Source organism: Chiloscyllium plagiosum, unplaced genomic scaffold (assembly GCF_037043375.1).
Source record: "Chiloscyllium plagiosum isolate Xiang-an unplaced genomic scaffold, Cpla_swu_hap1 HiC_scaffold_29, whole genome shotgun sequence".
Taxonomy (NCBI): Eukaryota; Metazoa; Chordata; class Chondrichthyes; order Orectolobiformes; family Hemiscylliidae; genus Chiloscyllium; species Chiloscyllium plagiosum.
In genome coordinates, this window is record NW_028270167.1 from 27,328,913 (window position 1) to 27,354,214 (window position 25,302).

At 40.8% G+C, this 25,302-nt stretch overlaps 1 protein-coding gene across 4 annotated transcripts in view; it reads right to left on the reverse strand.

The window, feature by feature from the left end:
• Positions 1-25,302, reverse strand: part of opcml (opioid binding protein/cell adhesion molecule-like) — a 1,046,295-nt gene that overhangs the window by 340,994 nt on the left and 679,999 nt on the right. For all 4 annotated transcript variants that reach the window (XM_043676827.2, XM_043676829.2, XM_043676828.2 and 1 more), the window contains exon 3: positions 19,646-19,771. In XM_043676827.2, coding sequence (XP_043532762.1) covers positions 19,646-19,771 — 126 coding nt within the window. The remainder of the gene's footprint in view (positions 1-19,645; positions 19,772-25,302) is intronic.

Below are 25,302 nucleotides of genomic sequence, written 5' to 3' on the forward strand. Positions count from 1 at the left end.
AAGAGTATTTGAAAGAGATTTAGTGCAGGAAGCACAAATGTCAATTTGCAGGAATGAAAGTAATTAGGAAAGCTAATAGAATTTTATCATTTACCAAGAGGGGAAGTGAATACCAATATAAGGAAGCTATGCTTCAATTGAACAGGGCATGGTGAGACCATATCTGAAGGGCTCCATGTAGTGTTGATTAGATGTAAATACATTGAAAGCAGTTTATCAGACTAATAATCAAGCTTGAAACTGTAATACAACGAACTTTCCACTGAGCCATAAGTTTGCTGTATTTATGCAAGTACTCTTCATAATAGTCATTGTTTAGTTCATTCGTATGAATGCCCAATAAATGCTTCAGAATCCTATCAGAAAACATAATTCTGCAACGGCAGATGACATGATAGATTGCCTCACAATTGCTCCAAATAAGGCTGTGAGATAAATGTCTTTTAATCAGGACCTGCAATAACATGCACTCTGAATGTTTGCAATGTTAGTTTAAAATAATCAACCACAGTTGGAACTGCTAAAAAAAAAGTAAAGAATACAACAAATAACTGCAGGTTCTCAACTGAGTATATTGAGAACATCAATAAAAATCACAACTGTCATTTAGCCAAATCGTCCTCACTGGGTGAGCTTAATCAAACTGTAGCCTGATTGTGAACAGCAATAATTTGACACAGAACTGATTTTCTGAGGTGGTGGTTGAGCTGAAGGTTAAAGAAATCTGTTGCACCAGCATGCAAGAGTGCACCCTTATAACATCAATGCCGAACATCAATCATGAGCACTTGGGAAATTATTTTCAAGTTGCATTCTTTTACTTTTGAAATGGAACTCACTTTATAAAGTCTGCCACTTCTAGGCTATATTTAATTACATTCTTTGTTCATGAGATGTGGACATCACTGGCAAAACCAGAATTTATTGCCAATCCTTATGTACCACGAAGAATATCACAGTGAGCTTTCTTGAACCACTCTAGTCTTTTTAGTATGGGTAAACCCACAAAGCTATCCAGGGAGATGTTCCTGGATGCTGACCCAGCAAGAGAGTCGGAACAGCAATATCTTTCCAAATCAGAATAGCCTACAACTTATAGTAGAGCGGCGAACTGTTGAACTGTGGTAATTAATTTCCCAGCCTTGAGCAGAGGAAGTCTGGATTCAAGTCCCACCTCCCTGGAGGTGTGTCATGACAGTTAGACCTTGCAACAGGTAGCATTTCTGTGTCTCCTGTTGCTGTTCATCCAGGCAATATAGGTCAGATATTCAGTTGGTGCTATCCATCTTGTAGGAGACAGTGATGTCTGTAGATGCTGGACATTACTCTCAACACTATCCATCTTGTAGCTAGTATACACTGCAACCACAGTAGGATATTAGTGAAACATGGGCAGCACAGTGGCTCAGTGGTTAGCACTGCTGCCTCACAGCACCAGGGACCCAGGTTTGATCCCTGCCTCAGGCGGCTGTCTGTGTGGTGTTTGCACATTCTCCCTGTGTTTGCATGAGTACCCTCCGGGTGCTCCGGTTTCCTCCCATGGTTCAAAGATGTGCAAGTCAGGTAAATTGGCCACACTAAATTGCCCATAGTGTTAGGTGCATGAGTCAGAGGGAAATGGGTCAGAGGGAAATGGGTCTGGATGGGTTACTCTTCAGAGTTTGGGCTGAAGGGCCTGTTTCCACCGGGTAGGGATTCTAATCCAATTATAAAAAAGTGAATTCTTATACAGACGAATGAATTAATTAATGATTTTATTGTCACGTGTATTTTACAGTGAGAAAAACACTGTCACCATGATCCGTCATCATTTTGAATTAGAGTAAGAAACAAAATAGAAAGATATAGATCAGAGAATGTCCATCAGTCCTGAGCCAACTTATCATCAACAATGCTGAGCTGCCATCCCTCTTTCACCAGCTTATGGCTGTCTACACTGGACCAAACCAATTTCAATAACATCACTTTTCAGGCACTAGCCTTCACCACTTGGCCAATTCTCCTCTGTCACCAACTCACTGCTGCCCACGCCAGATCCACAAATATCAAAGTGGACAGTCAGTCAAGTGGATTGGTTTGTCCTAGATGGACCAAGCTTCAGATGGATCAGCAAGTGGAAAGTACTCTACCACAATCCTGATTTGCAACAAACAGAACATGGAACAAAAAACATTACAGCACAGTACAGGCCCTTTGGCCCTCAATGTTGCGCTGACCTGTGAAACCAATCTGAAGCCCATCCTATCTGCACTATTCCATTTTTATCCATATGTCTATTCAACAGCCATTTAAAGCCCTTAAAGTTGGTAGGTCTACTACTGTTGCAGGAAGTGCATTCCACACCCTTACTACTCTCTAAGTAAAGAAACTACCTCTGACAGCTGTTCTAAATCTATCACCCCTCAATTTAAAGCTTTATCCCCTCATGCTAGCCATCACCATCCGAGGAAAAATGCTCTCACTGTCCACCCTATCTAACCCTCTGATTATCTTATATGTCTCAATTAAGTCACCTCTCAACCTTCTTCTCTCTGACGGAAACAGCCTCAAGACCATCAGCCGTTCCTCATAAGACCTTCCTTCCATACCAGTCAACGTCCTGGTAAATCTCCTCTGAACCCTTTCCAAAGCTTCCACATCCTTCCTCAAATACAGTGACCAAAACTGTACACAATACTCCAAGCATGGCCACACCAGAGTTTTGTACAGCTGCCAGCATGACCTCATGGTTCTGAAATTCAATCCCTCTACAAATAAAAGCTAAGTAAATTACCTCCTTAACAACCCTATCAACCTGGGTGGCAACTTTCAGGGATCTATGTATATGGACACTGAAATCTGTCTGCTCATCTACACTACCAAAGTGCTTTGGATGGTTAGTATGTGAGCTATTCCATGAAGATTTCCCAGCATCTGGTCTGCTGTAGTAGCTATAGTATTTATTAGACTAGTTAAATTTCCAGTCAATAGTGACTCTTTTTGTTGATGGAGATTCCAAGGGGACTGATTATCTCTTTTTGGAGATGGTGACTTTCTTTGCAGTTATTGCCTTATTACTTTGCAACTTATCATTCCAGACCTAAATGTTGTCCAGGTCTTGCTGAATGCAGAATGCACTGCTTCATTATCTGAGGAGTCTTGAACAGAAATGCAATAGAAACATTGCCCCCAGATATTTAAATGGATTTTCTTTATGTTTGGTTCCACATCACTCAGTAATTTCCTATTGTTGACCTTTGAGCTGTGGAGAAGATGGTAAGCCAGACAGTCCAGACAAAGGCCTGAGAAAATAAGCACAATGATGAAGAAAACAAGACAGTAGGAGATAAATTAATAGCTTTCAGAGAAGCCAAACATTGGAAATCACCAGAATTTGGCAATTCTGGAGTTTCTAACTGGTCATTCATGGATATTGACAGCTCAAATAAACATCCACTAATACAATATAATGACACTTTCTCTTTGTAATATTACTTTTGGACATTACACACCAAAAAAAGCGATTTCAAGTGAATTACTGCCTGGTGTTGGGAAGAAAAAGCAGCCAAGTGTATTATTAATCAAACTGAGACAGTTTGAAAAGAGTGTACCAGCAGCATCATTGATCCTTTCTGTGTAATGGTTGCATATATTATCCATGGTAAAGATTTAGATGCATTTTGAGGTATCAGTCTCTCTTCAAGGCGATTTTGCATTCTGTTACAACATCAGTCACAAAGGTTGATGATATAAATGACTTTAAAATGAAGCAAAATAACTGCAGAATAAAATATCAAAGTTTGTTCATGAAACCACAAAGATCATTTGTGTCAACAATGATCTTCAATTGTCACACTAATTTCACTTACAGTGGTATACAAACTCTCAAAACTGATCTAAGAAGGAAAGAACACAAAACATGAACAGGAGGTCAGGTTCATATAATGACAGGGTTTTGCACATAGAGCAGTCAAATCTATACATCTCAATTTACAATTTAGTTTGTCTGTAAAAAGAACATTCTCAGATCAAAGCAACAGCTCCTTCTTATAGCAGGGCAATATAACAGTTACACATTTCTAATTTATTTTTCCCCTTTGAAATAAAATAAAATGGTCTTGAGTTTCTGTTAATGTTATCACCACAATGAACAAAACAGTGCCAAAACATTACATTTTTAAAGCATTATAAATACAGTTAAATGTTCAGTAGTGCTGTGATGATGCTGCTCCTTTGACAAGATTGTGTTGTTCTTGGTTTTATTTCAGAAAGGTTGTAAAGGAAAAGGTTCCTATATATCTGAAAATATCTACTTGAAGAAGCTTTTAAGTTTTAAAAAAAAAAACACTTGCACAATGAAAGTGGAGTGCCCAGTTCTCCTAGTTCAAGGTTTTGGTTTGCTGTAGTTTCAGCTGCGGGGGTGGAGGTGGTGCTAGACAAACAGCTGCTGGCAAAAGAAACTGTTCCATGCTGATTCTTCTCTCTCTCTCTCTGCAATCTCTCTCCTGTCAGAACCAATGTGTGAATTTATCATTTTTTGCCAAGGGGGTGTTTATGAGGATGGTTGCAAGTATTTGGAATGGCATCATTAAGGTGTGATAGAGTTGATTGGGCTTCCAAATAGTTATATTATTCTAACTTTGGCTTTCTTTTCATCTGCAAATAAATTGTGTTTTGTTTTGTGTGTGTGTGTGTGTATATGTGTGTGTGTGTGTGTGTGTGTGTGTGTGTGAGAGAGAGAGAGAGTGTGAGAGAGAGAGAGAGTGAGAGAGAGAGAGAGAGAGAGAGAGATGGTCCATAACAGCACTACACAGGAGCATTATGAACATGAAGCCAAACCACAGAAAGGACATATTAAAGCAGATGGCTGAAAAGCTATCCAGGGACATATCAAATGAGATAGATTTGAAGGAGTTTTTTTTAAATACAGAAGAATTCCAGAGAGATAGAAGATTCTCATAATGAGCACCTTGGAAGCTGAATGGCTGCCAATAAGAAGTGATTGAAAGTGGGCCATTCAAGAGACCAGAATTGGAGCACAGCAGATATGTGAGTGTTACGGTGCTGGAGAAGGTTACGAGACAGAGAAGTCATGATTTGGAGATGCTGGTGTTGGACTGGGTTGTACAAAGTTAAAAATCACACAACACCAGGTTATATTCAACAGGTTTAATTGGAAGCACTCGCTTGTGTACGTAATGTCAATGACATTAATGCATCATCACTACAGTGGAAACTTTCAGAACAGGAATATGAGTAGCTGAGCATGACATTTTCACACAGCTTGATAGGACTTAAATGATGTGGGCTTTCACTATTCTGTCCAGTACGACTTGGCCACTCTAAGCACAAATTAACTGGAACCTTGGTGTAAGGTAACCATCAACTGACAATCACATTCATAAAATTATTTGCTATAATGCAGGTGAGAAATGAAAAAAAAAATCCGAATGTCCTTTTGAATTGGTATTTAGTCAGTTTATTGGAAAGAGCAGAAAGACTTCTGTTCTGCGTGTTTGTATTGTCTACCTGGCATTGTGTCATCTATGCCAAAATCTATGACACAGTGGGCAGTTCTCCACTCCCTGTGATCCTTCTCACATGTCGTTGAGTCTGAGGTAGATTCTGTAGCACTTCCTCTCTTAGTTAGCTTGGGTATCTTAGACAGAATAAAACCTGGTCTAACAAAGATTTAACTAGACAATCCAATTCTCCCATCTACCCTCCTTGCTTGACACAACTATCTCTCATGATCCAATGTGACTACTCTCTTGAGCAAATTTGCTTATCGACCCAACTATCTACCCATCCCAATCATTCACCCACTCACCAATCAACCACTCAACCATTCACTAACATTCAAAGATTGGATCTTTCTCGTTACCGCATGGGAGCTAGTGTTTCAAAAAGATGCTAAGTCCTATCTTTCCATGGCCCTGACTACTATTTTGCCCAAGCTCACAAAGGGATGGTGTGCTATGTTCTTCTGCAATAGCTCAGTGAGGAAGATGCCAGCAGAAATGTACTTGAGATATTTACAATTGCAACAGCAGTCTACATGTCATTACCGCTGCTTGGAAGATCCAGTCCATTATGTTTTATTTCATAGCATAGGAAATACAATGAACCCAGTTTTATTTTTCTGAACAAAGTTACTATACATAATTTTCCCTTCAACAAACTATCGTCATTACCAAAATCACCTTACACAATTTTGCAAAGAGGAAAGGGAAGAAGAAATATTTTATCACATAAACTAAAGTTTACAAGGTATAATTATGGTACCTGCAAGGTTGCACAGTGGGAATTAAATTGCTTCTGCCAAGCACTGTGGCGTAAAATGGGAGGACATGCTCGCTGCAATTTCCCACATACATTTCCACTCAGTTAAATGTACAATGAGAAGGGAGGGTACAATAGAGTGGAGAAGAAGCAATTGCGTGATAAAATGAAGAAAGGAATTCCAGTGCTGGATTACAGGGATTATGTGGCTGACCTACGGGAAGCTAACTTAATCAGACAACTGCTTGCTCTTCAGGTTAAGGAATGAGAATGATGAGTGTTCCAGCAAAATGCAGAAGATATAAAAATATAAGGTCCACTGATAAAGGGGGAAAATTAAATCAGTATCTTGTGAAATTATGTACTAGTTATGCAAACGATGCTAATTACCAAATTTGATCTTCATTACAACTCAAAAAAAAAACTCAAGTTATCTCTACAAGAATTGGAATATAATTATTACTCCACGTTGGACAACGTCTCAGGGAATTGGACCAATTAAGCCTAATTTGCATATGCAAACCAGAGTAATCGCTACTCAAAACCTTTACCTATTATTTCTGATTTTGTGGAAGATAAATTATACAAGCAAGGTCATTTTCCTCTGATTGGGAAACATATTAAACGCTGTTGAAAAAAATCTACTTCACTCATTACAAAATCTGTCATATTTAATTAATATACACATTCAGAATCATATTAGCACCCAAGACTGTTTAATGCCAAAGCATTTTGGCTGTTTTGTGTGTTGCAATGTTATTTTTTAATTGCTTTTTTATATCCCTAAATACTTAAATTGTTAACAGCCTTAGTTTTAAAAACACATTTTAAAAGTTCAAGGACAAGCAAGACAATGGAGAGAGTTTGTTGTTTGCCCATTTTGGGATTGCTGGCTTACATTACATGAGTTAGGCCGTTGAGGTATTTCTTTCCCTCTCCATAGGTAGCAAATGACACCCCTCTAGTCAGAAGTATATGCACATGTCCTGTAGATAATATTGGGAACTTACTAGGCTAGTTGACACCCAACTGCCCTGTGGCCCAACATTTCAACTCCCTCTCCCACTCTGCCGAGGACATGGAGGTCCTGGGTCTCCTTCACTGCTGCTCCCTCACCAGAATATGCCTGGAGGAAGAACGCCTCATCTTCCGCATCGGAACACTTCAACCCCAGGGCATCAATGTGGACTTCAACAGTTTCCTCATTTCCCCTTCCCCAACCTCATCCCAGTTCCAAACTTCCAGCTCAGCATTGTCCCCATGACTTGTCCTACCTGCCTATCTTCTTTTCCACCTACCCACTCCAACCTCTCCCCCCCAACCTATCACCTTCATCCCCTCCCCCACTCACCTATTGTACTCTATGCTACTTTCTCCCCACCCCCACCCTCCTCTCATTTATCTCTCCATCCTTCAGGCTCTCTGCCTATATTCCTGATGTAGGGCTTTTGCCCGAAACGTCAATTTTACTGCTCCTCGGATGCTGCCTGAACTGCTGTGTTCTTCCAGCACCACTAATCCAGACTCTGGTTTCCAGCATCTGCAGTCATTGTTTTTACCTAGTTGATACCCAGATTATAGGCTCCACGTTCCTGCATGATCGGTCTTTGAGCCCTTGGTATTTCAGACCTGATCTGCTTCCTTCCTTCTCAAGATCATAGCAAGAAGGAAGTCCTTCAAAAATTGACCATAATTCCCAATTATAACCACAGAGTATTGATCAAAAGGTTTTGAAAACTTCCTATTGCCACAGACAAAACAAATATGCTAATATCTGGAATTTAATGCAGTAAGTAATCCAACAGAAAGGAGGTGCTGCTTCACCAATACTCAGAGCCTAACATCAAATACTCTTAAAATACTTTGGGATGGGGTTTTACAATGAATCAGATCTGGAAACCCCTTGAACAATTGTGGCTTGCTTTCTATTAGGAAGGTTTCCCTTCACCTGAAAATATTTAATGTTTGACTCTGGCAGATTTCTGCTCAACTCATTTATTTACATTCCATTATTTCAAGATAAGTACATTGCTTTCTGGTACTGACTATTCATTTTCTCTTCTTAGACTTGAGCATATGACAAGTGATGTCACATTCACATCATCATAACACGGTCGCTCAGTGGTTAGCATGGCTGCCTCACAGCACCAGGGGACCCAAGTTCAATTCCAGCCTCGGGCAACTGCCTGTGTGGAGTTTGCACAATCTCCCCGTGACTGTGTGGTTTTCCTCCAGGTGCTCTGGTTTCCTCCCAGAGTCCAAAGATGTGCAGGTTAGGTGAATATGCCATGCTAAATTGTCCATAGTCTTCAGGCATGTGTAGGCTAGGTGAATTAGTTAGGAGAAATGTAGAGTAATAGACGAGGGGAATGGGTCTGAGTGGGATATTCTTTGGAGAGTCGGTGTGAACGTATTGGGCCAAAGGGCCTGTTTCCACACTGTAGGGATTCTATGTACATTACTACCTCATTATAGGTATTTGATTAACTCCTTCAGTTAAAGGAGATGATGTTGGATGACTGTATATTAACACTAACATTTACTGACAAGGAAAATTATAACCTAATTGAAGTTTTTGTAAAACAGTGGGACTTCTGTATGAAACACTAACTCCAACTAAAGACTGGTCAACCATGACATCATCCATTTAGAACCAAATCAATAAATTCAGTGTACATTCACTTCAGAGATTTTGAATGGTTACAAAATCAACAATGATGATTGCTGCGATATAATGGAGGCAGTAATTTCTATTGTGACTTGAACATTTCAAATGGCCTTGAAACTGACTTCAGAGGAAAGTAAAGTACCTCTGTATTTAAGTAGACATATGAAAAAGAAGTACAGTCATTGCTACTAATTTACCCACAGTAATCACAAAGAACAGAACTGAAATATGAAATAGAAATTTGTTCACTACTGTATTAGTAGGTATTCTTTATAGATTGGAACTGAGATACTGTGTGTGGTAGCCTTGATGTAATCTATGTTTATTAAGATATGCATCATCTCAAGAAGGTTGATGCTGTCACTCAATACATGTGATGGAACGATATTCTAATTCCCAGCATTAACATATCTCACTTCAAAATGTACAACATCCACAAGATGGCAAACATGCTTAAAATTACCTCAACTGGGTTTACATGGACATCAAGAGTGCTAATGTGAGGTGAATCTAACTCAAACTAAAAGTGAGCAATGGCTTGATTTTGATGTTAATAGTTAAGAAAAAGCTTTCAATATTCACTCCAGATACAATGATCACAAACTTTTAGTAGATGTTGAAATAGAGATGATGAGGTTTTTGGCATCAGATTGAACATGTTCTCTGTGACATCCATGAAGAGAAAATCTCTTCAAGCAATCAAATACATTGTCAACCATCACTGAGGTGCACAGATCACAGAGCAGGAAATTTCCATTACTTTTACATAATAATAAAAAAAAAACAGAAATTATTGTGGAAACCCAACCAGTCTGGCAGCATCTGAGGAGGAAGGAACAGAGTCAATGTTTCAGTCTAAATCGACTCTTCTTTGCAATATAGCAAAAAGTAATGTAAACATTGAAACACCAATGCCAGCTTGATGCATATACAAAATAGTGAACAACTGGAAATTTAAAAATATAACTTTAATTTTGTTAACATCTGCAAGTTCTTCTAAGGGAATTAGGACCAAATTGCAGGTTTAGGACTGAATTGAGAAGGAACTTGTTCACCAGCAGGGTTGTGAATCTATGGAATTCCCTGCCCAGTGGTCGAGTCTTCCTCAGTAAGTGTTTTTAAAGATAAGACAGATAAGTTTTTTAACAATAAAGGAATTAAGGGTTATGGTGAGAGGGCTGTTAAGTGGAGCTGAGGCCATGAAAAGATCAGCCATGATCTTATTGAATGGTGGAGCAGGCTCGAAGGGCCAGACGGCCTACTCCTGCTCCTAGTTCTTATGTTCTTATGATTGAAACATCAATTTGTAAAATTATTTTGTTTCAGGATCAGAGGGCTAATTGCCACTTTCAATCATACCTATCACTACAATTAACATTTACTAAGCCATAAAAATTCAATAACTTCTTATGGAACAAAGTTAAGTATATTTACTGCTTTTGAAGTGAGAACAGCTTAATTAGTTGAAATTCACACAACGACACTGATATCTGTGTAGATTCCAATGACAGATTGTAATAACATAGCTTGTGAGGAAGCAAGGAATCTGATTCCAAGTTTAACTGTGCTAGACGTTACTGTCAGATTTACTTAGGAATAGACTCACTATTGTTTGTACAACAAAAGATATGCCAATAAAACATTGAATTCTGCAGAATATCGCAAATGTACTTTCAGAATTTATTCTCATCATTGATTTGTGTAAAAATATTTACACTTAAATCAGAAAGAAATGAAATACCAAATTAGAGGTCAAGAAATCTTGGATAAAATGGAACCATAAGGTTACTTAGAAATGGATGACATTATTCAGTGGCCCTGTGACTCAATCCAAAAGACAATTTCAGGTATTGATTTCTCTTTACATGAGAAATGTTTCCAGTTATCATTCTTGAACTAAATGTATATCAATTTGTACCTTATTACCTTTTGTCTTTAGTCATATTTTAATCTAAATAATGCTCAGCATTGGCCTATTCCATTGCATTTCTACCTCGCATAAGGTGAAGTCTCAGTATTGTTTGTCTCATTTCAAGGCAAAAATAGTTTACCTTTTTATGCATTATGCTATAACTTGATCCCTTGACTTTAGGGGTTGATTTTTGACCACCCACACACATCTATCCAACCCCTCCTGCATGCGCCGCTCTCCCCATCATCCACCTGACCTCAGGTGCCCTCTCACCTCCAACCCTGTGGAGTTGCAGGTTGGGCAGCTTTTTGAAAGCCAAAGATTTGGAAATTTTCTAAATACCTTTGCGTGGCAAAGCGTGAAGCATCACTGAAGAGTTTTCTACTAAATCTCAACATGATTGACTGGCTTGCTTGGCAAAAGTGAGGACTGCAGATGCTGGAGATCAGATTCTAGATTAGAGTGGTGCTGGAAAAATACAGCAGGTCAGGCAGCATCCGAGGAACAGGAAAATCAACATTTCAGGCAAAATCCCTTCATTAGGAATGAGGCAGGGAGCCTCCAGGGTGGAGAGATAAATGGGGAGAGGGGTGGGGCTGGAGAGAAGGTAGCTAAGAGTGCAATAGGTGGATAGAGGTGAGGATGAAGGTGATAGGTCAGAGAAGAGGGTGGAGCAGATAGGTGAGAAGATTGGTAGGTAGAACAGGTCATGAGGATGGTGCTGAGCTGGCAGGTTGAAACTGGTGTAAGGTGGGTGGAGGGGAAATGAGGAAACTGGTGAAGTCCACATTGATGTCCTGGGGTTGAAGTGTTTCAAGGCGGAAGATGAAGCATTCTTGCCCCAGGCGTCGGGTGGTGAGGGAATGGCAGTGGAGGAGGCCCAAGACCTGCATGTCCTCGGCAGAGTGGGAGGTGGAGTTGAAATTTCTGGCCACGGGGCAGAGGGGTTGATTGGTGCGGGTGTCCCGGAGATGTTCCCTAAAGTGCTATGCGAGGAGACATCCAGTCTCCCAACCTTTGATGGATGTGGAATTCTCCTTTAGGGCCTTAGATGGAGGTGAGGGTGGAGGAGTGGGCGCAGGTTTTGCAATTCCAACAGTGGCAGTCATGTGGGAAATACTGGAGTAAAAGCTGTAGAGGACTAAAGAGGTTCAAGTTTCAAACTGGTAGAGCATAGAACCTTAGGCATGCAAGGAATCTATTCCATAATGAACAGTGGACAGGGGGCAGGGGGTTGGGTGGGCCTTCATCAGATGTTGGAGCCACAGGAAGCAGAGGCCTAAGTGAATTGTGATCTTGAGAATGTAGTTTTGAGGGCCATAGGAAAGAAGATCAGAGATGTCAGGGAAAGTCATAGAGTCATAGAGATGTACAGCATGGAAACAGACCCTTCGGTCCAACCCATCCATGCTGACCAGATATCCCAATCCAATCTAGTCCCACCTGCCAGCACTCAGCCCATATCCCTCCGAACCCTTCCTATTCACGTACCCATCCAAATGCCTCTTAAATGTTGCAATTATACCAGGCTCCACCACTTCTTCTGGCAGCTCATTCCATACTCTCTGCATGAAAATGTTGCCCCTTAGGTCCTTTTCATATCTTTCCCCTCTCACCCTAAACCTATGCCCTCTAGTTCTGGACTCCTCCCCCCCAGTGAAAATATTTTGTTTATATATCCTATCCATGCCCCTCATAATTTTGTGAACCTCTATAAGGTCACCCCTCAGCCTCCGATGCTCTAGGGAAAACAGCACCAGCATGTTCAGCCTCTCCCCATAGAGGAGATCCTCCAAACCTGGCAACATCCTTGTAAATTTTTTCTGAACCTTTTCAAGTTTCACAACATTTTTCCGATAGGAAAGAGACCAGAATTGCATGCAATATTCCAACAGTGGCCTAACCAATGTCCTGTACAGCCGCAACATGACCTCCCAACTCCTGTACTCAATACTCTGACCAATAAAGGAAAGCATACCAAATACCGTCTTCACTATCCTATCTACCTGCGACTCCACTTTCAAGGCGCTATGAACCTGCACTCCAAGGTCTCTTTGTTCTGCAACACTCCCTAGGACCTCACCATTAAGTGTATAAGTCCTGCTCTGACTTGCTTTCCCAAAATGCAGCACCTCGCATTTATCTGAATTAAACTCCATCTGCCACTTCTCAGCCCGTTGGCCCATCTGGTCCAGATCCTGTTGTAATCTGAGGTAACCTTCTTCACTGTCCACTACACCCCCAATTTTGGTGTCATCTGCAAACTGACTAACTGTACCTCTTATGCTCGCATCCAAATCATTTATGTAAATGACAAAAAGTAGAGGACCCAGCACCAATCCTTGTGGCTCTCCACTGCTCACAGGCCTCCAGCCTGAAAAACAACCCTCCATCACCACCCTCTGTCTTCTACCTTTGAGCCAGTTCTGTATTCAAATGGCTAGTTCTCCCTGTATTCCATGAGATCTAACCTTCCTAACCAGTCTCCCATGGGGAACCTTGTTGAATGCCTTACTGAAGTCCATATAGATCACATCTACTGCTCTGCCCTCATCAATCCTCTTTTTTTACTTCTTCAAAAAACTCAATTAAGTTTATGAGACATGATTTCTCACGTGCAAAGCCATGTTGACTATTCCTAATCAGTCCTTGCCTTTCCAAATACATGTACATCCTGTCCCTCAGGATTCCCTCCAACAACTTGCCCACCACCGACTTCAGGCTCACTGGTCTATAGTTCCCTGGCTTGTCCTTACCACCCTTCTTAAGCAGTGGCACCATGTTAGCCAACGTCCAGACTTCCATCACCTCACCTGTGACTATCGATGATACAAATATCTCAGCAAGAGGCCCAGCAATCACTTCCCACAGAGTTCTCAGGTACACCTGATCAGGTCTTGAGGATTTATCCAACTTTTTGCGTTTCAAGACATCCAGCACTTCCTTCTTCGCAATATGGTGGTCCAGTCATTGGGGATGTCGATGAGGCAGAAATGTGAGATCCAGCATTGATTGAAAAAAAAAATTGTCTTCTCTTTATACAGTAAGTTGCCCAAGGCCCAAAAATTGGCTAGAGCCAAATTTGAAATGATGGATGAAATGGCCTTATGATAATCATTAAATTGACACCAACCTGCTGGGAGTGGATTGTTTGTGCATTTCCTTCACCCAGTAAGACTGGTATTATGAGAGGAGTTCAGGTTAGAAGTCTGACTTTGAATACTTCAAACACCTGCCTGACCCAATCTCACTTTTTTAATGATAATGTTTTGCTCTAAGAATTAGAGTTGTAGCCTCTCTCTGAAAAGAATTTAGAGCTGCTGTTTCTACAGAACTTCGATAGCCAAAAGGTGTGGCCCAAGGTAAATACTGTACAGATTCAGCACAATGTCTGAAACCTTTGACTTATAATTGATGACTTAAAATTGACAAATAGTGTATTCACGTTGGAGTTTATCGTTCTAGCTTCAGTAACGGACATGAGAAGTTAGAAACTACAAGTAAATTAATCAGCTGAAATATTCGATTATAGCTAACTTGGCACATCCAAAGAAAAACATTATCTTGTAAAGAGACATGTTTGACAGGAGAAAGACAATCACTGTAGCCACAAAGGGTAGGAACATATTAAATGTATTGTAAAAATGTATTTTTAATAAATTGTAACATAAAAGTAATAAAACAGCTTTGGTTCGTGGTAGAGGACTCATGCTCTTGGGTAAACGATTCAGCATTGTCAGGTGCTTAAATTTAAAACCAGTTGACATGCTCAATCCATCTATGGTAGATATTCACAAATTTCACATTTCATATGCATAATAAGAAATGTATAACAATGAATGCAAGTTGATTCACAGTTCTTTATATTTCTCATCTTATTGCAAGGCTAAGCACCAGCATCCCCTTACAACTTGGATCCTCTCTTCATGTCTATCACACATGCACTTCAATATCTCTAAAGGCAATTCGAGTTACCCGCAGAGGAAATGAGGCTGGAGCTGGATCATTAAGAGGCTTTATTCCATTGAAGGATGAATACTCAGAGATATATTTAGTTCAATGGATATAATTTATCTCAATGGAATAGCTAAAATGCCTCAGCTCAGTGGATTATTTTGCTTATTGATCTTTCCTTTCCTGGTGTCCTACTGGCTTAACAAACTCTCTGCAGCAAACAGCAGATAGCATTTATAAATGTCCGTGTCTCTCTTTCTCACAGCCGGCTTCAAAGGCAGCAATCAAAATATTTCCAAATTGAACAAGGAAGAGCTGTTTGGTCCAATTGTCCAGTCAGGCTAAAGAATTATTTACTGACTGGTTTTTGGAAAAATATATTCATTTAGCATATTAGTCAACCTTTAACCTGGCACCTTGTGTTATAATACGCATTGTTCACACAAAGATGCATCGTACACAACAACTCTGCTCCCAATTTTTTCCTGTAGGAGAACACACAAAAAGTCCTGAAAAGTTAAAGTATGCAATTAATCAAAATTATAAGAAATATTTCAAGGAGCAGGTCGTATGACATGTTGAGTCTGCTCCATCATTCAAGATGATCTTTGTGAATGTTGGGTATTAATTCCACTTTTCTTCCCAAGTCCTTGTTCTGGGATTCACTGAGTCCCCAAAAATCTCTCCATTCCCAATTTAAAATGTATTCGACAATGGTGCACCCACAACTCTCTGAGATAGAGAACTCCAAAGATATTGGACCTCTGAGTGAAGACATTTCTTAGCATATCATTCCAAAATAATTAATAGCTTAAGTGCCTAATTGGTGGTGCAACAGTTGAAGACAAAATATATGCAAAATATTGTGTTCTACCTATGACTGAAATTCTATTTCGTACTCTTCATAGCACTTATGTTGGTAAATTACTGAAGTGGAATGGAGCCATCTATCCACCCCAGGCTGTATCTGTGACTAAAATGTCCTTGAGATAAAAAGGGAAAATAAAATAAACTCTATACCAGATCTTGATCATCAAAATTGTGCAAGTGAACATTCTGTAAGTGAAAATGGGATCTGGTTCACCTGTGCTATCTACAGAAATAAACAACATATCAAGCTTCAATGAATAGCCTCATAACTGCAGCATGACCATTGGTGAACTACACAAGAATCAGGAATTGAATGAAATCCATAGCAATGTGGTTTGTTTTCTCTTCGAAACCTGGAGGCATGATAGATGGTCCAACTGTAATGTCCACTCCTAAGCCAATGTGCCAAGCATCAAAATACGAATCACTCAGAATCAGCTCCATTGTGCACAAATTGCCATTCATATGCTTGACACAAGATTCCCAAAGCAACTGCTCTGCTCAGTACTGAATGGTGACAGGAGGCTCCCAGGAGAATAATGGAAAGACTTTAGGGATTCCTCAAAGCATACGTGAAGAGGTGAAACATCTCCATTGATTAATTGGAGACCCTTGAATGTTTTCATTCAGAGTGACACCAGACACATTGAGGCATCAAAAAGATTGTGTGACCTTATCAACAACTCAGCGACCTGATCCTACAGCTGCCTGACATGTTGCAGAATATGCAGATAATACACTGGATTTTGCAGTAGTCATTGAATTGGAATGCAAGCAACTGCAAAAGTGAAAAGGAATAGAACAGGAACAGAATACAAAAATGGAATAGAGTAGGCTGTCTTCTATTTGTGTGTTTTGTGTAGCTGGACTTCAAATTTCCCCATGAGAAAATCATATCTAAACTTGTTTTACAGTAGCCGAGTGATGCAATTAATGAGTTGAATCATCAGCCAGGATCATTCAATGTTTCTCTCTCCACAGATGTGCCTGATGTGTTGAGCATTTTCAGTATTTTTGGTTTTATTTTGAAAATTTAAATTGCTCCTTTTTAGTTAGATATGCCAAATATATTGCTGTTTCACATGATTCCCATTCACTTTCTGCACAAAGAAAGCAATTGTAAACAAATGGATGTTCCGTCTCTTAGTCCAGCATTTTGCTGACACAAAAGTACATGCCAACCATCATGCACTGCAGTGAGAATTAAATGTAGTTTTAGTTGAAAACAAGAGTGCAGTTGGAAAGCATTGAACCTGCAAATCAGAAGCTAAAAAACAATGGAATGGAAATTATTCTGATCCTATTGCTGGGCTCAGACTTGGTGCATGCACAGAGAGGCCAGAAGGTGGCTTAAAATAAATCATTTATAACATCCACCATATTCTGGACAAGTTGTTGGTACATGCTGGACCCCTGACAGATACATAAAACTTCTGTAGGGCTGAGTTTAGACTTTCAAGCTGACAGGTGCCTTCAGGAAAGCTCCTGGAGAGATACTAAAGTGGGTGATGGGTTTTAGCGGTGAGTTGAGGTGGGGGAGTGAGAGTTAACCACTCGGGCTCTGAGGTTGAGGGAATAAATCCAGCTTGTCAAGGATCCAGAGAAATATTTCTTTTTATTCATTTTGGGTGTCGCTGGCTGGGCCAGCATTTATTGCCTCTCCCTAGTTGCCCTTGAGAAGGTGGTAGTGAGCTACTTTCTTGAATTGCTCCAGATCACCTATTGTAGGTTGACCCACAATGCTATTAGTGAAGGAATTCCAGGAATTTGACCCAGCAAAAGTGAACTATTGGCTATATATTTCCAAACCAGGATGGTGAGTGGCTTGAAGGGAAACTTGAAGATGGTGTTCCCAAGTATCTGCTGCCTTTGGTCTTCCAGATGGAAGTGGTTGTGGGTTTGGAAGGTGCTGTCTGAGGATCTTTGGTGAATTTCTGCAGTGCATCTTGTAGACAGCACATAATGCTGCTACTGAGCATCAATGGAGGGAGTGGATGCCTGTTGACATAGTGCCAATCAAGCGGGCTACTTTGTCCTGGATGGTGTCAAGCTTCTTGAATGTTGTTGGAGCTGCACCCATCCAGACAAGTGGGGAGTATTCCATCACACTCTTGATTTGTGTCTTGTAGATGGTGGTCAAGCTTTGAAGGCTCAGGAAGTGAATTATTTGCCACAATATTGATTTGTAAACAGCTCACATGAGGTTTATGGTTGCAGTGACCACTAAGGAATGCAGGACAATATGTGTCGACAGCTTAACCACTGCCTGTTCAGTGCCTGAAAAATAATAATATCCCAACAATCTTTTGAAATATTTCTTACTCTTTCCAGTCTTCCCTCAGAGTCGACTGAACAAAATGAAATATTTCTGTACAATCTCAGAATGTATAAACTGACGATATTTTAACTTTTAAGAATTTGTCAGTGAATAAACTGTGCCTTTTTTTTAAAATTGTATTTGCTAAGTGTTCAAACATATCTGCTGATCTAACCTTTCACGATTTTAATATGATTCTGACATTATTAAGTTCACTGAAAAATTGCTCCACTAAAACCTCACCTTCTGGCGATTAATTTTCCTGTTATGGTGCATTTCTCAAGAATTGTTGTTTTGAGATAAAGCAAGGGCCAGATCAAAAACTGGCATCTGAATCTTTGTAAGGAACCATGTGGTTTTGCAAGAAGTCGCAATTGATACAAAAAGTTACTTAAAGAAAAACTCTCACATTTCTCAAGCTCTTCCACAGCACAGCCAAATGTGTAATCATGAATTACAGTTCTCAACAAATGAACCATAAAATAATCTGTCCCGTCACTCACTTTTGATGTAGTAAAACATCACAACTGACTGGCTCACAATGACAACAACAAACACTCGATATGGTGACAACAGAAATTACCTTATTTGTTTTATAACTGACAGGTAAAATGTTGGTACAGAATGCTGTTGTTATTAGTATTGAATAGAGACTAGAAGTGTAGAAGATCTTAAAATGAGAGGATAATGGAAGTGAAAACCCTAAGGAATCAAAGAACATGGAATCAAGAAAATGCCTGAATTATTGTTGAATATGGCTGACTCTCAACTTCAACTATGAGACAGCTGAAAAGTGACAAACCGAGGCTCTGTTCACCCCATTCTTAAACTAGTTTGAAAGAATGCAATCACATTAAGGCATGCACCACTTGCTCTTTTCTTATTCCTGTGAGGACAGCTCAATTTTTGATCGAAGTCATCTCCAGTTGCTCAATCAACACAAAAACATACCATGAAACAAACTGCCAGGCAGATCTGTAGACTGCTAACCCATATTGAATCACATTAAATAGTCAATATATTATATACAGCAAAATGTGGTTTCACTCGACTGTATTTGAAAGGTATTTTTTATAATGTATTTACAATGTATTTTATAATGTAGAATAGGTTATCACTGCAGAGTATATCGATATATTCAAAATTTCAGCATATCTTAATGAAGAATATGTAAAGACAGCAAAGTGATATGGTACATTTTCTGCTTCCTGAAGATGCAATGCCAATTAAATATCTTCCAAACCATTGTAGCAACTTTGAGTATTCTCTATGCTTCCCATCAATGAACTATCACAAGTTAATTGTATGTGTGTAATAATAATACATTCATAAATGAATTAAACAAATAAGTGAAGTGTCTTTTCATAATTCTAAAATCCTTGAGAATTTGAATGACAATTTGCACCTGATTTTAATTTAATCAAGAATAATTCACTTGGAGTTCCAAAATCAGGTCTAATTTCAATGTTAAATTGGTTCCATCCATAACCTCAAAAATTCTTTGTAAATTACCCAAACAGGATGGTTTACCTGATAATAATAAGCAACATGGACCATGAATTGGAACAAATCTCTTTGGTGAAGTCAGCATGTTTCCTTTTATAAATCATTGTTCTTCTGTGTCTGTAGGTTCTTGACTGACAAAATATGAAAGGTGTCTTACCTGGTGGCGAAAGGTGGCGCCATGTCACAGTTGGCTCTGGCCTTCCAATAGCGAGGCACATGAGAGTCACATTGCTGCCCTCATTCACAGAGACACTACTGGAGATGTTGACGATTTTTGGTGGAACTGGGGGAGGTAGACAAAGTAGGATTATTTTCAATACAATCATATGAAAATATATTCACTTTTATCATTGCAATTAATATGTCTCAAGATTACAAGAGTAATGCCCCAAATTACATTCTTTTCTGCAAGAATGCATCAAGTATTTCAAACTCAGTTTCCATACAACTGGTTTTTCATTAAAAAGAATTCATCGTTGGAATACAGTACATGACTTCATGTCAATTGACCAAGAAAAAATTCCAATTTTTAGTTCACATTTCAATATCCTCAACTTTGGTTCAATACTAATAAAAATTTGAATTTCAAAAAAATAGTTAAATTCCATTGTCTAAGAAATTGCTACCCCAAAGAATTGAGTAACATGACTCTACAATTGAGAGTAAGTTGACATTTTGATGACATTTAATGTTTTTCAGCAAGTTCTGTTATAGATACAGAAATGAAAAGTTTTGATCCCAGCTAATGGTATTACTGGACAAGTCTGGTAAGAGGGATCTAGGGTCTTTTTATATACATATAAAGTAGATCACATCAGTGCAAGATGATTAATAACATTTCCAGGTCAGAAGTGTTTAGTTAAAAACCTGAAGGAATTATTTGAAGCTGAGCAAGTTTAAACTTAGTAGTATGAAGACTTCAGAAAGACACTACTGGATTCTTAAGACTGGGAGTTGAAGCATCACTTGTTATGATCCCAGCTTATGTTATTATTGGACAAGTCAAACTCCAAACTGAGATCTGGCTTTATGGACCACTTTTGTTTTTGCTTGGTTTTACCCAGGTGGTTCTGTGTTCTATGGTCTCTCAGTTCACTGAAACATTAACATGCAATATTGTAAATTTAGTTCTGACAATCATGCAGAAGTTTATTATGCCAAAGAAATTAATAAAAGAAAAATAAACCAAACTATTTACACATAACACGTGCTTAAAGATTTTGAAATGGAATAAGAATATAATTCCATTAATGCAAAAGCACACCTTCACAATAGTTAAACTAGGGCAAATTCCCTTATTTGTCACCCATCTAGGGTTTGATTTAACTGTGTCTTCAACTCTTGAAACCTCTTGGTTGTCCAGAGCAAGGAGATGACCTTGACCGAGTTTCATAGACTGACACATTCCAGGACGACAGGCTGCGGGATGCATTAAAGCCTGGGGCAGCTGCTGCCAAGAGGCAGTGGTGAAAGATTATCATCTAAGATCTTTCTGCCAAAGTTAAATGGGAGTCATTCCATTAATGGACATCCTGGTGCTTTAAATGCATGTAAATATAATCTTGTATAAGTAATAAATGCCTTTGGTTTGTTGGATAGAGTCAAACTCTAATGTTTGTTTGTTTCTTCTTATGCTACTGTAGAGGACCAGACTTATTTCATGACTATAGATGTATGTAAAGATATTTTTATGAATAAAGTATGTTAAATAAAGAAGAAGAGCATCTAATAGCCACTTCCTGGAACCTTCATACAACTCAGATTAAATATTCTGCATTTGAAATAACCCCTTTAGACTTTTAAACATGTATTTCTGGTTTGGAATTTTTATGAAACGCTTTACACTGAGCTAACATAAATTAACAATTCTAAACTACTTTTTTAACCTTTTATCAGCAGCAACTGTTTTATACAATTGGCTTTAACCAATACCTCTGCAGAATTGTCCCAAACTGAAACTGTCAAAAAAATCCTTTGCCCAAGCAATTGGTGTTTACACTAATCAACATATATGTTTTAAAAAAATCAATACTTGATGCTCCCCCGCCCGCCCCCACTCCCGTACTTGGTCAACTAGAAAGGTTATTGATAGCATCAGACTTAAAGTAAAGCATATAATCGTGCAGATAATTGGCAGCTGAAACAATAGTGAGTGTTGATCCGATAGAAAAGAGAATTGATTAGATTCCCTATAGTGTGGAAACAGGCCCTTCAGCCCAACAAGTCAACATCGATCCTCTGAAGAGTAACCCACCCAGACCTATTACCCCCTGACTAATGCACCTAATACTATGGACAATTTAGCATGGCCAATTCACCTGACCTCCACATCTTTTGGAATATGGGAAGAAACCAGAGCACCTAGAGGAAACCCATGCAGGCACGGGGAGAATATGCAAACTCCACACAGAGTTGCCCGAGGCTGGAATCAAACCTGGGTCCTGACCACTGTGAGGCAGCAGTGCTAACCACTGAGCCACCATGCCACACCAATTGATAATGGGATGATGGATGAATTGCACAGGCATTTTGCATCAGTATTCTACGATAGAATATACAATTGACATTCCTGAGATAGCTATAAATCAGAAATACCAACAAGGGAAGAATTCAAGAAAATTATAAATCATCAGTTGTTACATGGAGTAAACTGTTGGAGCTGTCGGCTGACAAGTCCAAATGGACTTCATCCTAGGATCTTAAACAAGTGACAAGTGAGAAAATGTACATATAACAGTTGGTTCTAATTTTCTAAAACTTCCTTGATTCAGAAATTGTCCCATCAGTATTCAAAAAGAATGGACACCCAATGAATACAGGATCAATGGTGCTGGAAGAGCACAGCAGTTCAGGCAGCATCAAGGAGCTTCAACAAAATCGACGTTTCGGGCAAAAGCCCTTCATCAGGAATAAAGGCAGAGAGCCTGAAGCGTGGAGAGATAAGCTAGAGGAGGGTGGGGGTGGGGAGAGAGTAGCATAGAGTACAATGGGTGAGTGGGGGAGGAGATGAAGGTGATAGGTCAGGGAGGAGAGGGTGGAGTGGATAGGTGGAAAAGGAACGAGGCAGGTCGGACAAGTCCGGACAAGTTAAGGGGACTGGAAGTTTGAAACTATGATGAGGTGGGGGAAGGGGAAATGAGGAAGCTGTTGAAGTCCACATTGATGCCCTGGGGTTGGAGTGTTCCGAGGCAGAAGATGAGGCGTTCTTCCTCCAGGGGTCTGGCGGTGAGGGAGCGGCGGTGAAGGAGGCCCAGGACCTCCATGTCCTCGGCAGAGTGGGAGGGGGAGTTGAAATGTTGGGCCACGGGGCGGTTTGGTTGATTGGTGCGGGTGTCTCGGAGATGTTCCCTGAAGCGCTCTGCTAGGAGGCGCCCAGTCTCCCCAATGTAGAGGAGACCGCATCGGGAGCAACGGATACAATAAATGATATTAGTGGATGTGCAGGTAAAATTTTGATAGATATGGAAGGCTCCTTTAGGGCCTTGGATAGAGGTGAGGGAGGTGGTGTGGGCACAGGTTTTACAGTTCCTGCGGTGGCAGGGGAAAGTGCCGGGATGTGAGGGTGGGTCGTAGGGGGGCGTGGACCTGACCAGGTAGTCACGGAGGGAATGGTCTTTGCGGAAGGCGGAAAGGGGTGGGGAGAGAAATATATCCCTGGTGGTGGGGTCTTTTTGGAGGTGGCGGAAATGTCGGTGGATGATTTGGTTTATGCGGAGGTTTGTAGGGTGGAAGGTGAGCACCAGGGGCGTTCTGTCCTTGTTATGGTTGGAGGGGTGGGGTCTGAGGGCGGAGGTGCGGGATGTGGACGAGATGCGTTGGAGGGCATCTTTAACCATGTGGGAAGGGAAATTGCGGTCTCTAAAGAAGGAGGCCATCTGGTGTGTTCTGTGGTGGAACTGGTCCTCTGGGAGCAGATACGGCAGAGGCGGAGGAATTGGGAATACGGGATGGCATTTTTGCAAGAGATAGGGTGGGAAGAGGTGTAATCCAGGTAGCTGTGGGAGTCGGTGGGTTTGTAAAAAATGTCAGTGTCAAGTCGGTCATCACTAATGGAGATGGAGAGGTCCAGGAAGGGGAGGGAGGTGTCAGAGAGGGTCCAGGTAAATTTAAGGTCGGGTGGAAGGTGTTGGTGAAGTTGATGAATTGCTCAACCGCCTCGTGGGAGCACGAGGTGGCGCCAATGCAGTCATCAATGTAGCGGAGGAAGAGGTGGGGAGTGCCATCCCATATTCCCAATTCCTCCGCCTCCGCCGTATCTGCTCCCAGGAGGACCAGTTCCACCACAGAACACACCAGAACGCCCCTGATGCTCACCTTCCACCCTACAAACCTCCGCATAAACCAAATCATCTGCCGACGTTTCTGCCACCTCCAAAAAGACCCCACCACCTGTGGTGAAAGGGTTAAAATTGTGTCCCAATACATGTGTGAATCTAACCGAAAATGGAAGGTGTCGCTTAGTCCCGTGTGAATCTTATTACACACCTTCCCGTGTGAATCTTCTTATCTGCATGTGACCAGAATGGAATGTGTTTTTCAGCCTTGCTCTGCTGTTCACATGAATGTTTAGATCTCGAAAAGAGTATATCAGCTGGAAAAGTCTCCAGTTCGGTAGAGTCTGCTCCGGGGTTGCGTTTAACCGCCGAGCGTGGGTTGTTGGCAACTGCTCTACGAGAACTGACGGCTCCCAGTTCCGGTAACACGTAGAGTGAGTATAAACCAGACCCGTTGTAAGTACGAGACCTGGTTGTGGCGACGCTGCGGGGAATAAAACACTTATATTCTAGCAGACTCGCCTCTTGGCTGTTTGTTCTGTGTCAGACTACTTTCCTGCGAGCCTGGTCCTTGACCTTGAGAATTTTTTAAAACATTTTGGCGTAGTCGGCAGGATCAATCGCAATTGAGGAAAGATTTTGATACAGAACAATGTTTTGGAAAAAGGCTAAGAAACCAGAGGAACAAACTGTGGAGGTCCCGACCGTCCCGGGATGGCATGGACCGTGGCATGGCGTGGCAGTTTGTTTGAGAAATGGTGGGGGGCGACTGGAGAACTGGGAGGCCGAGGGCGTAGGAACCCCAGGGTCGCTGCTGTCCACCCTTGAGAGGATCCCAGTCCTGCCGAAGAACCCCTTGCCTGGGGTACAGCGGAGGATGTGGGCCTGTGCGGCGGCTTGTAGACAACAGTCAGACAAGCGCCAAAAAGCTGAAGCAGAATTAGCCCTCCTGAAACATGAGCAGGGACTCAGTTCGGGAGATGCCTCTATGTTGAGGCAGGAAATTATGAAGTTAAAAGCTGAATTGACAGCATTAACTGAACTAGCAGGACGAACTATTATGTATCTGTCTGCTAAGAAACGGAAAGAGAAAAGGAAGGTCCCTCGAACCCCGGACCCAGTACAAGTACGGGCGTTTGTAGCCCAGTTAAATAACGGGGATCGGTGGGATATCGATCATTGGGATGGGAACATTTGGGGAGATTCAGATGATCAGTACGAAGAGGACCCACCCGTACTCCAAGCTAAACCAGTGGTTAGGAGAAAGCAGGTTCAGAGACGTCTCCCAGTGCAACGGGAGGTAATGTTAGATGAGGAAGGAAACCCTATACGGAATGAACAAGGGGAGGCAATTATGCATGAATTACCGCGGGCTCAGCCTCCTGCAGAATTCTCTGAATTAACGGAAGACTTCACTACCGCTGAGGTGCTGTTTATCACCCAGAAAACCCGACGTAATCCTGGGGAGCCGTTAGAGCTATGGCTAATTTGGCTCCTCGAGGAAGGGGGGCAACAAGTGCAGGTAGACTATCAGGATGCT